This window comes from Pseudophryne corroboree, chromosome 4, assembly GCF_028390025.1.
Source record: "Pseudophryne corroboree isolate aPseCor3 chromosome 4, aPseCor3.hap2, whole genome shotgun sequence".
Classification (NCBI taxonomy): domain Eukaryota; kingdom Metazoa; phylum Chordata; class Amphibia; order Anura; family Myobatrachidae; genus Pseudophryne; species Pseudophryne corroboree.
Genome location: NC_086447.1, coordinates 906,553,426 through 906,568,043, shown reverse-complemented (window position 1 = coordinate 906,568,043; position 14,618 = coordinate 906,553,426). Strand labels below are relative to the sequence as shown.

The following is a 14,618-nucleotide window of genomic DNA, read 5'->3' as shown; positions in this document are numbered from 1 at the left end:
TAGCAACAAATTTTTACCTAACATAAAGAGTGGACGCGGTGTAGATTTTGGACGCAAGAGGATGATGTTTTAAGTCTGCGGCTGCTCCGGATGGAGCACAAATAGCGACAGTTTCGATGGGCATTTATGGGTGGTAGCGGGGAAGGGGGGGTTTGCTAGTCAGATGAGGGCTTGTCGCAGCCAGATACTGCATCTAAATACGTGGTTGCCCCGGCACTGTCAGCCATGTTCCGACGGACATTCTGAGCAACCATAGTACTGCTAGTAAAAGCTTTCTAGATCCTTTCCTATCAGATCCTTTCCTATCATAAGGGGTCATTCCGAGTTGATCGCTCGCTGGTGTTTTTCACAGCGCAGTGAACAGGTTACTACTGCGCATGCATATGCACTGCAATGCGCAGGCACGTTGTACGGGTACAAAGCGAATCGTTGCTATGCGATGGATTTAATGAAGAATTCATTCGCACAGCTGATCGCAAGGAGACCGACAGGAAGAGGGCGTTTATGGGTGTCAACTGACCGTTTTCTGGGAGTGTTTGGGAAAACGCAGGCGTGTCCAGGCGTTTGCTGGGCGGGTGTCTGACGTCAATTCCGGGACCAAAAACACTGAAGTGATCGCAAAGGCTGAGTAAGTCCAGAGCTACTCAGAAACTGCACAAAAACTTTTTCTTCCTGCTCGGCTGCACACGCGTTTGCACACTTGCAAAGCTAAAATACACTCCCCCGTGGGCGGCGACTATGCATTTGCATGGCTGCTAAAAGTAGCTAGCGAGCGATCAACTCGGAATGACTCCCATAATCCATTACACCTTTCCTGAAACATGTCCGTTCATAGTTTCACACTCCAGCAATTGGGAACTGCCCTTGTAGAGGCATCTGTAGAGTAGGTAACTAAACAAAGGGCCAGAAGGGGGGACCGGCTAAAGCAATTTGGTGATTGGCTCGCAGTTAGCGCCGCAGCTGGAAAGTTCCGTTTGAGGAGCTAAGAGGGGATTAGAGTTTTTTAAAAGGTCATTCAGCTATTTTTTTCTCCAGCATGATTTTCAATCACAATATAAGTAAATGTGTAATTACTATTATTTCCACTTGCAGTATGGGAGTTTATTGTAAGCAATGAGACCACATATGAACCTTGATCTTTACGGTCATCAATTTTCACACCATTTACTTTTTTAAACACAGATTTTTAGCACATCTACAAATAGGTAACAAAAATAAATAAATAATAATTTGAAATAAAAAAAAAAAAGCCAAATATTGGGCCCTATTTGGGTTGGATCGCAAAACGCAATCCAAGCGTAAAAAATTACTAACATTATGCGGGCACATGCACAGGGCCTGGGGGCGTGAACTGGGGGCATAGCATAGGCGTGATCGTGGCAGCTGCGTGATGTTACACGCTAATAAGCAGAATTTGCAATCCTTACTGAATGAGGTCCATAAGTCTTTGTGTTCTGTTTTAGACTCCTGGGTTCATACCAAAACCTGCACTGGGGGGACCCCGCAGAAGCCTTTGTGAACTTCACAGGAGGGGTGACTGTGACGTTCAAGCTGCAGAGCAGCAAAGTGCACCAGGATGATCTGTGGTATATGATCAGCACCGCCACGCGTGACACCTTGATGGCCTGTATAAATGACGTTCAGGTACGGCGGTGGGTTAGTCCTTGCACGCTTCCAATACACAGCACATACACTGTATAGGAGAACAGAATGTCAGTGGAAATATCACCCAGTTCTCTAAAGTAGCGCTAACAATAATGCACAATATATCTAGAATTGTAATTTCTTGTTTGACGCATATTTTATTACTATTCTTAACCGTTATTTTTATAACGCACACATATCCCACAACACTTTTCAGAAAGTATTTCAATCAGTCCCTGACCAGTGGAGCTTGCAATCTATACCCATTATTTAATTGACACACACCAACACACTGGGGCTGTGATTCTCAAATTGGATGTCGTGCCTATCACATGGTCCGGGATTGAATCAAAGTATTTATGGTCTTTGTGATAGGCAAAACCTGTGCTGGCAGCTGCCAATCATGAAATATGTGGACAAACAAAAGTGTAACTCTGTGCACCGCCACTTAACTGACCCTAAGGGTGACAGGTCAGCACAGTTGTCCTAATTTAATATTTTATTTTGAATTTATCAATAAGAAACTTTCGGCCTAGGGGTGTCGTGAAAAAAAATATATGTTACAGTAGGGTGTAGCTTGGGAACCAGTGCACCAGGGGGGTGATGTATCTCTCAGTTTGTTTTTGTCATTTGGGGGGAAACCAGATCACTTAGAGGAAGCTCACAAGGCAGAATGGCCCATAGTTTCTAGCTGTAAGTGGGCAAATCTTATATTGGATATGTACTGTCAATAGAATCCATGGGTAAGTGCTGCCCACCTTATTTCCCATACATCTGAGGCAATCTTCCAGAGCTATTGGCAGTCTCCATATGCACGGTATTGTCCCTCTATTGATAATATTTGCCAACTATGTGAATGAATAATGGTGGACATGGAATATTGCAGCGATGTGAGGTGGTGTCTTCATCCATTGGAATGGGTTTGTTGGGACGACCATATTTAGGTCGACACTCATTAGTTCGACCACACCTTGAAAATGTCGACATGGTCGACGGGTTGACATGGAAAACAGTCGACATTAGTTTTTTTAATGTTGTTTTCTTTGTAAAGTGACCGGGAACCCCAATTAGCGAACGTGTCCCCTCGCATAGCTCGCTTCGCTCGGCATGCTTCGGGCCAGGTTACTATTCCCAATCATAATCCACATGGATCGTAAAGTATGAAAAAGTTCAAAAAATTAAGAAAAAAAAAATTGTGAAAAACTCATATCAAATTTTTCATGTGTTGACCTTTGCCATGTGGACCTAATGCCCATGTCAAACTTTTCCAGGTGTCAACCTAATGTATGTCGATCAATAGTGGTCGACCTAATGACTGTCAACCTAAGTGATGTCAACATAAGGACCATATCCCACTCCATTACATAGATCACAGAGCCAACACTCAGAAGCTCCATTTGAGCTTGTCCAGAGAGCCCCAGTGAATCAATATTAATGACTTGAGCTGTCTCACTGATTCAGGTAAATGGGTGGGTATGGAGGGTGGTAGTTGCTATATGTTAATTTACATATAGGCCACGGTTAAGACTGGTACAAAAACATTCAAAAATGTCCTGTTGGAGAAAGTGGCTGAATATAGCAGCGCAATGAGCTACACTAATCAGTCAAGACCAACAGAAGGATGAGAAATCAGTGAAGAGCACTACAGATGTGTCCAGGGCTGTATTAACCCGTGGACAGGCCCCTAGGCTTTCAGGTATTTCTCGCCCCCTCTGGCATGTCACTCTCACCCTGCTACAGGTGACGTTGGTAAGCTGATCTTCCGCCATCATTCACACTTTCAGTAGTCACACGAACACCAATACCCAGTTGAAATCAAGTCTGCTGACCTCTTCTCTCACAGCGCAGTCATTCTTCCTTTTCTTTTCTCTATTGAAATAACGCTGGTGCGCTATTGGTCCACTGTCCCTTTCTCCCATCATTGTCTCAAAACAAAGTTCAGCTGACTACGAGTGTGCCTTGCTAGAGCGCAGAGTGCAAAGTGCCTTTAACCATTGGAGCCCTAGGGTGCAGGTGAGGGTATAGATGAAAGTTCGACCCTAATTAGGTAAAAAGTCTACAGTTCGACCCCATATGGTTGACACACATTAGGTCGACAGGTACAAAAGATCTACCTGGTCATTGGGTCGACAGGTAAAAGGTCGACTGTGTCTAAAGTTGACAGATACAATAGGTCTACAGGTGCAAATGGTCAGCACACATACGGACAACACAACATTTTTTTCACTACCTGTTCAGAGGTAGTGGAACGAGACACCATGCCCAAAGCATGGTGTCGACCATTTTTATTTTCATGTCAAACTTTTTGTCCTGTTAACCTTTTGTATCTGTCGACCATAAACCCTGTCGGCCTTTTACAGGTCAACCTAACTACCCTGTCAATCTAATATGGGTTGACCCCAAAAATTTATGGGCCCTTAGTCCCTGCGGAGCACCTAGGCGTCAGCCTAGTCAGCCTTATGGATAATACGGCCCTGGTTGTGTCCTCATTTACCTATTGTTTTTCCGCAACATAATTTACCTACTCTCCCAGAAGGTGCGGGAGACTCACGATTTTTTGGGTAATCCCCAGGACCCGGCAAAAATGGGTGGACTCTCAATTTACACCCACTTCCTAGAGTAATGGGCCATGTGTGGATATAATACTTGGTATTGCGGGACCGTGTGGAGGGGACAGGGTTAAAATTATGCAGATTGTCCTTTCCCCATGGACCCACGATTTGCTCCACTTTGTCTCAATGGGTGCGGGGGTCTAATGACGTGTGCAGCCCAGTCCTGCCCCCTACGGGCTCAGCCGCATCTCTTTGCTCCCGCAGAAGACACACCATGACACAGCATGATGTATTAAGTGGCTACACAATGTAATACCAGTTTTAAAGCAGCCGATAGCGTCTTTCCGAATGTGTACTGCACCTGTGTACGGTTCTATGCAGTAAAAGCCCTAGAATAACCACCATGTTTTTCCAGGAAAAATTTAATGTCCTAAGAGGCCGATTCCTGATACTAATGATTACATTCTTCCAATTATTAGGATGACACAACCAAGAAACGAAGCTCAAGTGTCCCAGCAGTGGTGAGACTAATTGCTCCTATCTTTTTTCCCCCCCAGCAAATTACCAATATCTGAAAGTCATAAAATGGTAAATGTAATAATAGCAATATTTAACCCATGTTCAATGATGTTCAGATGTAACTCTAAGACTTGCAGAGTTTAGATTTCTGATGGCCTGTAGCAGATGCAAGTAGGATGTTCTATAAAGTCAGGCCTTGGTCTTGTACCAATAAGTAGAAGTTTATTGTATTGAAATCCACTGCTGCTTGCTCTGTAAAGTCTGATTGGTCTTATAGAAAAGAATAGGTTACCACACCAATACACGGGCGCTTCACAGAGTTTTTGATCTGATACTCTCACACAGAATCTAGTGTCGTGTCTACGTATGCCCCTGCTGTAAGGGCCAACCAATTCGATCTCTTTATAGATATCGAGAAATTTACCAGGAAACTGACTTTAAAGAAATTTTTCAAAATTAAAGAGGGAGAAGCTGTGGTCACCGAAATGAACCAAACCAGTTCTTTCAAACCCAAGTCCACTTTCTACCCTGCCTACCTCAAGGGGTGCTTTATAGAAACCTTCATGCACTCAGTCAAAGAAGACTGTGAGAAACTCGAGAAAGAACGAATCCAATATAACCTTAGTCATCAAGAAAGGGGGGCCATTAAGACCTTAACGTCAAATAAGGAACTCATCATTAAGCCCGCCGACAAGGGGGGAGGCATTGTTCTCATGAATAGGATAGATTATGAGGAGGAAATCTATCGACAGTTGGGGGATAAATCCACATATAAACAGATGCGTGGGGACCCCACTAAGAAGATTCAAAATTCATTAAAAGACTTGATAGAGAAATACAGCAAAAAAGGAGTTATCACAGATGCCGAGAGTAAATTTCTATTTGTGGAGTATCCGGTAATACCTACTATTTATGTGCTGCCCAAAATGCACAAAAGTATGGTGAAACCCCCTGGGAGGCCTATCGTCTCAGGGGTAGAGTCTTTGACCGCGAATCTATCACATATGATAGATCACCACCTGCAGCCCTTTGTGGTACTTAATCGGTCACATTTGAAAGACACAGGAGATGCCATACGCATCTTAAATGGTATTGTTTGGAAAGAGACCTATTTCTTAGTAACTGCCGATGTAAATTCCCTTTATACAAATATAGATCATACGTTAGGGATAAAAGCAGTTAAAGAAACACTTTTGAGGTCAGAGTTGTCAGGAAACATGCAGGAATTTATCATAGAGGGGATTAGTTTCATTTTATATAATAATTATTTCATCTTTAAGGAGGATTTTTTCCTGCAGAAGTGCGGGACTGCCATGGGCACCAGGTTCGCCCCTAGTTACGCCAACATCTTTATGGGTGCCTGGGAGGACAAATATGTCTGGACCGAAGGCACCCACGGGGCGAACCTGGTGACATGGCATAGATACATAGATGATATCTTTTTCATTTGGGAGGGTGACTTAGGGACCTTGGAGCAGTTTTGTCTATACCTTAATACAAATGACCAGCACGTCAAATTAACATTTGACGTTAGCCAGGCACAGGTCAATTTTTTAGACCTTAGCATCTATGTAGAAGAAGGCACCCTTAAGACGAGGAACTATATCAAACCCACTGATTCCCGGTCATATATCAACAGGGCAAGCTGTCATCATCACAATTGGCTAGATAGCATTCCAACGGGCCAATTCAAAAGATTGAAGAGGAACTGCTCTGACCAACAAACCTTTCTTACCCAAGCATCAAGTATGATAGGATGTTTTGAAGAATCAGGCTATGATAAATCCACATTAGAAAGTGTGTTAGACACAGTCTCCAAATTAGAGAGAACAACTCTTATTGAACCAAGAATGAAGGACACCAACAAGGAGAATGATCCATTTAAGTGGGCCTTCATCACGAGTTATTCCTCTCAACACAACAAAGTTAAAAACATCCTTAAAAAACACTGGCCATTATTAAAAAAGGACCCTGTGATTGGGATGGACCTGCCCGATAGACCAATCTGCATCTATAGAAGGGCTCCCAACCTAAAAACAAAGTTAGTACGAAGCCATCTGGATACACCTTCGGGTCAATCCAGGATAACATCTAAGGGATTCTATAGATGTGGGTCCTGTGTTGCTTGTAGGAATATTCCAAATACTTTTGGTAATAAGAAGGAAGAGATTTTGATCAACGATAAAAAACACGTGATCAAAGAATTCATTACATGTCACTCCACCAATATTATTTATGGCATTGAATGTAGTTGTAAACGCTTTTATATTGGAAGAACAGGGAGGGCATTAAAAATTAGAGTTGGAGAGCACCTCCGCAATATTAAAAAAGGAGTAGAGACTCACGCTTTGTCAATGCACTTTAAAAATGTCCATGAATCTGATCCCAAATATATCATCAATTTTTATGCTCTGGAAAAAGTAATGCCTGACAAAAGAGGAGGTGATTTACCTAGAAAACTGGCCAAGGCAGAGATGCAGGCCATTTTTAAGTATAAAACGTTAGAACCGGTAGGGCTCAATAAAGATTTTGAGACAAAATGGTTCATTTAATTTAGCTTTCAAGGTATTTTAGCCTACACCATGTAAAGTTTTATTTTTGTATCGATTGCACGTTAAATTTGGTTATTTCTATTTGGGACTTGTTGTGATCTATCAAAAATTATGATTCAATTATTATTGTCAGGTAATAATGATTTAATCCCGTTATCGGTATCTGACACATTGTTGTTTTATTTTTCCATCTAACGGGCTTCATAAAAATGGCGCCTATCCTACAAAGCACAAGGACACGATTGTTTACGTATGACCTGAACCGGACACCATACTTCAGTCAAGCAGGTCACGACAGTAACAGGTCCGCTCCAGAGAAACACCGCGTTGCTATAGTGACGGCTGCGGGATGACGCATTTCCGCCCGGACAGAGAGACACGCTGAGATGCACTTCCGCCAGTCAGTGATTGATTCCGAAGAGCGGGAAAGAGCGGCGCAATGATGTTATGGAACGGACTATCTGGAATGGCTTATCAGTATGATGTGATGGGAGAGTTTAGCTATCAGGATGATCCATGTCTGGAAATAGGATTTTTTAATGTTTTATGGGAGGGGTATAAAAACCCGGAAATTATGGATACCATTACACCTTGAGGAAGATAACAAGCTGTTATCGAAACGCGTTGGTGAACGGTATCCTGGGTACACGTGGAGGACTCCCTTGCTGGCATCTTGACTTTCTGGGGACGCCTGTATGTTTTGAATGCTCATTTGTCTACTTGTTAGACCAACAAAATTGGTGAGAGTCCACCTGTACCATTTTTATTCTTCTGTATTAAATTGTTTTTATGGTATTGCACCATTGGATCCTCTTTTATTTTCATATGAAATTATCCTGAGTCCATGTGGAGGGAGACCTTATCTGATGTTGATTGGAGAGGGAGGATCTCTGGTTATGATCTGACGTCTGGACTTTGACACAGTGATTTTGTCTACTATATGTAGACCAATCCATTCGGTACGAGTTCACGCCAGAAAATCTCGATTGTATATTTATAACAATAATACACTATGCATGTATTTTTTGTCTAGGTAGACACGACACTAGATTCTGTGTGAGAGTATCAGATCAAAAACTCTGTGAAGCGCCCGTGTATTGGTGTGGTAACCTATTCTTTTCTATATACTTTTTAGTGTGGGTGGCACTATTTACCACTAGATCCAGGCTGCTTATTCATTTGGCGCAGGAGTGTAGTATCAAAATCAAACCCAAAAATTCTGATTGGTCTTACACTGGATAACTGGACATTACAATTGAAGCTATCCAACTTATGGAGAATGTTTTGAGCGCCACTCAATAGAGTAAGATTTTTTTCCCTTAAAGGTGTTCACAATACTCAGACTATTGCTTAAATATCACTCTTGGTGGTGTTGCTATCCATATTGTGTATATGTTGACCTGAATAGCGCCCTTGTTGAGGCAATACAGTATTTTGAGTAGTCATTACAAAGTGTACTATGAGGTCTCCTACAGAAAGTCAAGGCATGGTTTATCACCACTTTATCATAAATGTGTAGAAAGAGTAATCTTGCTGGAAGCAAAATGCTCTGTGGCTTTAAAAGACACAGTAAATGTCCCTGCATATGCCTCACACCACAGTAGGGATGGCTATCAGAAATCAATGGTCACAAAGCATCAGTGTTTCCGATTTAACGGTGATGGATTTGCCATTCGATTCTGAGATTGTGATGGTTGCCTCTATTGCATTCTTCTTACTGAGATGTGTGTTCCCACCATGTGGTGATATAATACATTGCAGAAACGCTGACCCAGCGGCAGTGCTACTTTCCACATGCACACAGCTGTACCATTAATGGTTTAGAAAAGATGGTCACATATGATTGAAATGCAGTATCTGCAGAGGAAACTCTTCAGCCCTCTCCGGTCGCCATCGCTAGCAGGAGTAGCTGGAACCAAGCATGGTAACGTGAGTCTTATCATCAAACGCCATGCCGCTGTGTTCAATGTCATTAGGCTCTGCGGCACTGCAGCATGATTGCATGATTTTGATTGTCCTGCTACAGTGATTGGTGTGCAATGAAGCAATCCGTGCCATAAGATCCTACATGGTCAAACTTCATACAGCCCCTCCCGGGCTGGACCTTACCAATTTGATGTCCTAGTCAAGATTCTGGCTGGTGCTCCCCTCTCCCCGTGTAGGACCTTTTGCACCGGATAAGGGGTCTTGTGACAGTGGGTGACTGGGGAGGCAGAGCGCTGTCTTGTAACAGTGGGTGACTGGGGAGGCAGAGGGTGTCTGTGTCTCCATTAGTCAGGTCTCTCCCACTTGCGTGTCTCCAGCCATCAAGTCTCTCCAACTTGTGTCTCCAGCCATCAAGTCTCTCCAACTTGTGTGTCTCCAGCCATCAAGTCTCTCCAACTTGTGTGTCTCCAGCCATCAAGTCTCTCCAACTTGTGTGTCTCCAGCCATCAAGTCTCTCCAACTTGTGTGTCTCCAGCCATCACGTCTCTCCAACTTGTGTGTCTCCAGCCATCAAGTCTTTGCCTCTTGTGTACCTCCAGCCATCAAATCTCTCTCAGATGCCCCTAGGCTTTTCCAGATGACCCTAGGTATTTGTCTATATTGCCTATGCCTAGGGTCAGCTCTGAGCCCCTCTTCACATCTCTGCTTTAGAAATTAAAATCCATTCTTGTGGACTATAATTGGGTACATAAGTGCCAAAAATGGTCTACTTCCATAAGCGTCCCTTTTTTATGTCTGATAAGGCGTGAGATCATTGCAATCGTGGTGGCCATCATTAAATGACAATTGTAGACATGATTTTACCGAATCCTGATTACAGCGGGCAGGAATTCAAAATCGTACGTAATGTGAATGCAATTCTGGGCGGATGCAGCGAGCGGAATGCAAGATGAGTTTTAACGTGCCCATGCGTCCATATTCTGTGTTGTAGACATCTAAGTGATTGCACCACCCGCTCTCCCAAACTTCTGCATCTGCATCATCACTATCTTCAGGGCTAGCCCATGCAGGAGACCTGTCTGAGTGTTTCATCCTCTTTGCATATGCATAACTTAGAATAAATAATAAGTCTGGCTACATGCCAACAAAGCAACCTGGAACATTTCTTTTACATGTGTACGCCCCATACCACCCAGTGGTAATGACAGAGATGCGTATGACTTTGGATCACTCGCAAATGCTGAAGGAAGCGTTTTTTCAGCCTGGCAATGTATGCGCAGTTTGGTAACAATCGCTAGGAACGGGCGCAATGAAATATACCTGTGACTCAGAACCAGGACCCTGGCGTGTTTCTGTTCTCTGTGAAGAATGGAAAGGTAAAAGGTAATTGAGGTCATTGTTTTATCAGTTTCAGAAAGCAAACAATGACACCCGGAAGATCAGTCTACCAACCAACGTAAGTAAAAACCATCAGTATGATACTTGGGTTTTGTTTTGATTTTTTTTTTTCTGTCTATTTTCATTCAGAATAGCTAAAACCGTTATAGCGGGTTGGGTTTGTAATGCCGGCGGTCCATATACCAACCGCGGCATTCCAATAGTGAGAATTACCTTCCCCCAATAGCCCCCTAACCTTCCCTTCCCGCAGTCTAAACCTAACCCTCCCCCGCAGCTTAACCCTAACCCTCCCCGGGTGTGCCTAAACCTAACCCTCCCTTCCTCCCCCGCAGTTTAACCCTAACCCTCCCCGGGGGTGCCTAAACCTAACCCTCCCTCCCCTGCAGCTTAACCCTAACCCTCCCCGGGGGTGCCTAAACCTAACCCTCCCTCCCCCGCAGCTTAACCCTAACCCTCCCCGGGTGTGCCTATACCTAACCCCTCCTTCCTGCAGCCTAAACCTAACCCCTCCTCCCTGCAGCCTATGCCTAACCCTCCCCCACCAGCAGCCTAACCCTAAGACTCCCTGGTGGTGCCTAACCCTGATCCCCCTTCCAACAGCCTAATCCTAATCCCCCCCCCCCCCCCTCGCAGCCTAAATCTAACCCTCCCCCACCTGCGGCCTAACCCTAACCCTCCCTGGTGGGGCCTAACCCTGACCCCCCCTTCCCACAGCCTAAACCTAATCCCCCCTCACCGCAGCCTAACCCTAATCCTTCCCACATACTGTACTAAACCTAACCCTCCCCCACCTGCAGCCTAACCCTCCCTGTCGGTGCCTAACCCTGACTCCCCCCTCCCCACAGCCTAAACCTAACCTCCCCACGCATCTTACCTCTCCAGCGGCCCGGCAGTGTGACGTTCGGGATCCCGGTTGTCGGTATCCTGGCGCCTGGATTGGGATCCCATTCAGGATTATGGCGCCGGCATTGTCAGCTGTGATTCCTGTATCAGTATTTGGACAGCCGGGATCACGTTACAGCTGCATCAGTGTGCTTATGGCTTCCTAGTTCCTGGACAAAGGAAACATTAAGGTCCCTTACTAGCACTGAATTAAGGTGCAAACGTTTCACTGATTTACAGTATGTCACCCAATTAGCATTTGCCTGGGTGATGCTGTATGCAGCTGTGGCAAACTTTGCATATTGATAGTAAGATTTGCTGTGAAACCTCGGATTTTGCAATTTGAAATCTGTTGTAAAAATTTGACTAACATCTCCCTTTAACTTGGAAACTTGCACCAGGCCTATTGGATGTCCAAGAATACGCCTCCTATAGGACATAGCTTAAAAATAGGAGTGACTCAATATTGTATACATCTCTAAGGTGACTTGCGTTGCGATGCCCCCACTGTACTGAATTTGTACATGAACACCCAAGTGGGTGATAATATAAGATCCACGCAACTGTAAATACATGTAGGCTGAGCATAAGCACAGGGCAACAGTATTTTATACAAGTCACATTGTTATGTGGCACAATCCTGGTCACGCGAGGTGTGAAGTTCTGTCCTATGGGAAAATGTGGGATCTTTATATTACATCCAGTAGGCACACAAATAAATGAAATCATTATTGGATTTGTTCCAGAAAGAAAATATCGACATCCAGAAGAACAGTCTACTGAGCAATGTAAGTATCAAATGTTCTTTAATTATTATTATTACACTCTATTTATCTGCAGACCGTTTCTACTAAACCTTTCAAGATGAGCCTTTCAAGAGGCTGAAGATGATCTGCAAATCACTGAGACATACTCTATCTCTAATGTATGAGAGCAGATTGGTGGATTAGAAAATCTTTAAATCTGGGGGGGAAAAATCTCAGAATCTGTGAATTGCTTTTTCATGATTGTTAATGTATGGGGGCTTTTACACCACAAATATCTGACTGTTTAAATTCCTAACTCAAAGCTGCTGCATATTAAATTTAAATTTAGACTAAGGTCATGGGTTCAATTCCCATTATGGCCCTGTGTGTCATGCATGTATTTTCTCCCCGCGCTTGCGTGGTTTTCCTCCCACAATCCGAGAATATGATAGCTGCGGGAAATGTGAGCACTATGGGGGTTATTCAGAGATGTTTGCAAATTAAAAAAGTCAGCAATTGGGCAAAACCATGTGTACTGCAGGAGGGGCAGATGAAACATGTGCAGAGAGAGTTCGATTTGGGTGGGTTATTTTGTTTCTGTGCAGGGTAAATACTGGCTGCTTTATTTTTACACTGCAATTTAGATTTCATTTTGAACACATCCCACCCAAACCTTTCTCTGCACATGTTACAGTACATCTGCCCCACCTGCAGTGCACATGGTTTTGCCCAATTGCAAACTTTTTTGATTTGCTAACAACCTTCAATATAAATTAGAGATGAGCGGGTTCGGATTTACTCGATTCTTTACGCCAGAATTATCGCCATTACTTAATTTCTGTTTTTTTCTTATTGGCTATCCAAAACACGTAACGTCCGATAGCCAATAAGGAGATTCGGGTAAATCCAAGTATAAACGAACCCGCTCATCTCTAATATAAATAACAATGAATACATAGGTGTTGGTGAGTCGGAGCATTTGATAATACATGCTTGTTGGGAGAAAGCGGTTCGTTAGTATAGAATTGCATTTATCCTGGAAGTCTCATTCTTGATTTATGTCTTGTAAATCATTTTGTACAAAAATATTTTTTTTTCACTTGTATTATAGTTAAAACATTGTATTCATTATCTACAATACTTTGTGTCGGCTCCAACAATGTTTATATTGTTTTATAATTTATCTAGCAGTGTCGGTACTACCAATATCTTCACACACTTGTGTGCATATTGGGGGAAATTCCAAATTGATCGCAGCAGGAATTTTGTTAGCAGTTGGGCAAAACCATGTGCACTGCAGGGGAGGCAGATTTAACATGTGCGGAGAGAGTTAGATTTGGGTGGGGTGTGTTCAATCTGCAATCTAATTTGCAGTGTAAAAATGAAGCAGCCAGTATTTACCCTGCACAGAAATAAAATAACCCACCCAAATCTAACTCTCTCTGCACATGTTATATCTGCCTCCCCTGCAGTGCACATGGTTTTGCCCAACTGCTAACAAAATTCCTGCTGCGATCAACTTGGAATTACCCCCATTATGTACGTAATAATAAATACATAAAAAATTAAGACCTTTTGATAATTTCAGTGTCCATCTCATCCTCTCAGAAACTGCCAGAAAATGTGTATCTAAGTAGTGGCCTGGTGGACAGACACGCCTATTGCGTTACGGACGTTGTACAGGTAAACGTTTATCTTTTTTGTGGGAATATATATTGCAGACACTTGGGGAGCTAATGCCAGAAATAGGATTATTAATAAATATTTACTGCAACAAATACTGTATGTTTCGGATTTCTGGCAGTTCCGGATTTCCCACTAGCCACGTGAGGCACATGCCTAGGGCACCTGCTGGGGCGGCACAGCAGTGTTCGCCCCCCCCCCCCCCCCCCAAACCAGAGGAGCACAGCAGCCCTTGCCTCTCCTCATGGTGGTTTTAAGTGTGGCGGGGCTAGCAGGGCAGGCAGTCACCCTGCCAGAGCCATCAGCACCCACCTGCTGACCGAACCCAAAATTGCGCTGTTCATCGTCCACCCTGGCCGACTCCCGCTGCCGCATCCCCCTCTCCAGCCTCCCGCTGCCCGCATCCCTATCCTTAACCCCACCCCCCTGCTGCCTGCAACTCCTTAACCCCACCCCCCTGCTAGCCGCGGTGGCATTTTTCAAGTAATTTTGCCCGCAGCGGGACTCCAGAGGGGTAAGTATACTATGGGTATACACTGCACTCATTATAGAAATGCCTACGTCTCCTCTCAATATCCTCTGTGCCACCACAGCATGCTAAACAATTAAATATATATATTATATATCCCATTGCACCTAAGCTGCATACACTGTAGTAGACCATAACTGCATTATACTGGCGCACTACAATTCCCAGCATGCCCTGTATGCTCCTA

The 14,618-nt window shown here is 43.8% G+C and overlaps 1 protein-coding gene across 3 annotated transcripts in view; it reads left to right on the top strand.

The window, feature by feature from the left end:
• The window catches only part of LOC134910652 (calpain-13-like), a 157,197-nt gene that overhangs the window by 35,680 nt on the left and 106,899 nt on the right, over window positions 1–14,618 (top strand). For 2 of the 3 annotated variants that reach the window (XM_063918941.1, XM_063918939.1), the window contains exons 6-10: window positions 1,464–1,644; window positions 4,676–4,717; window positions 10,602–10,649; window positions 12,220–12,261; window positions 13,828–13,902. In XM_063918941.1, coding sequence (XP_063775011.1) covers window positions 1,464–1,644; window positions 4,676–4,717; window positions 10,602–10,649; window positions 12,220–12,261; window positions 13,828–13,902 — 388 coding nt within the window. The remainder of the gene's footprint in view (window positions 1–1,463; window positions 1,645–4,675; window positions 4,718–10,601; window positions 10,650–12,219; window positions 12,262–13,827; window positions 13,903–14,618) is intronic. The other variant, XM_063918942.1, reaches the window with a different exon arrangement.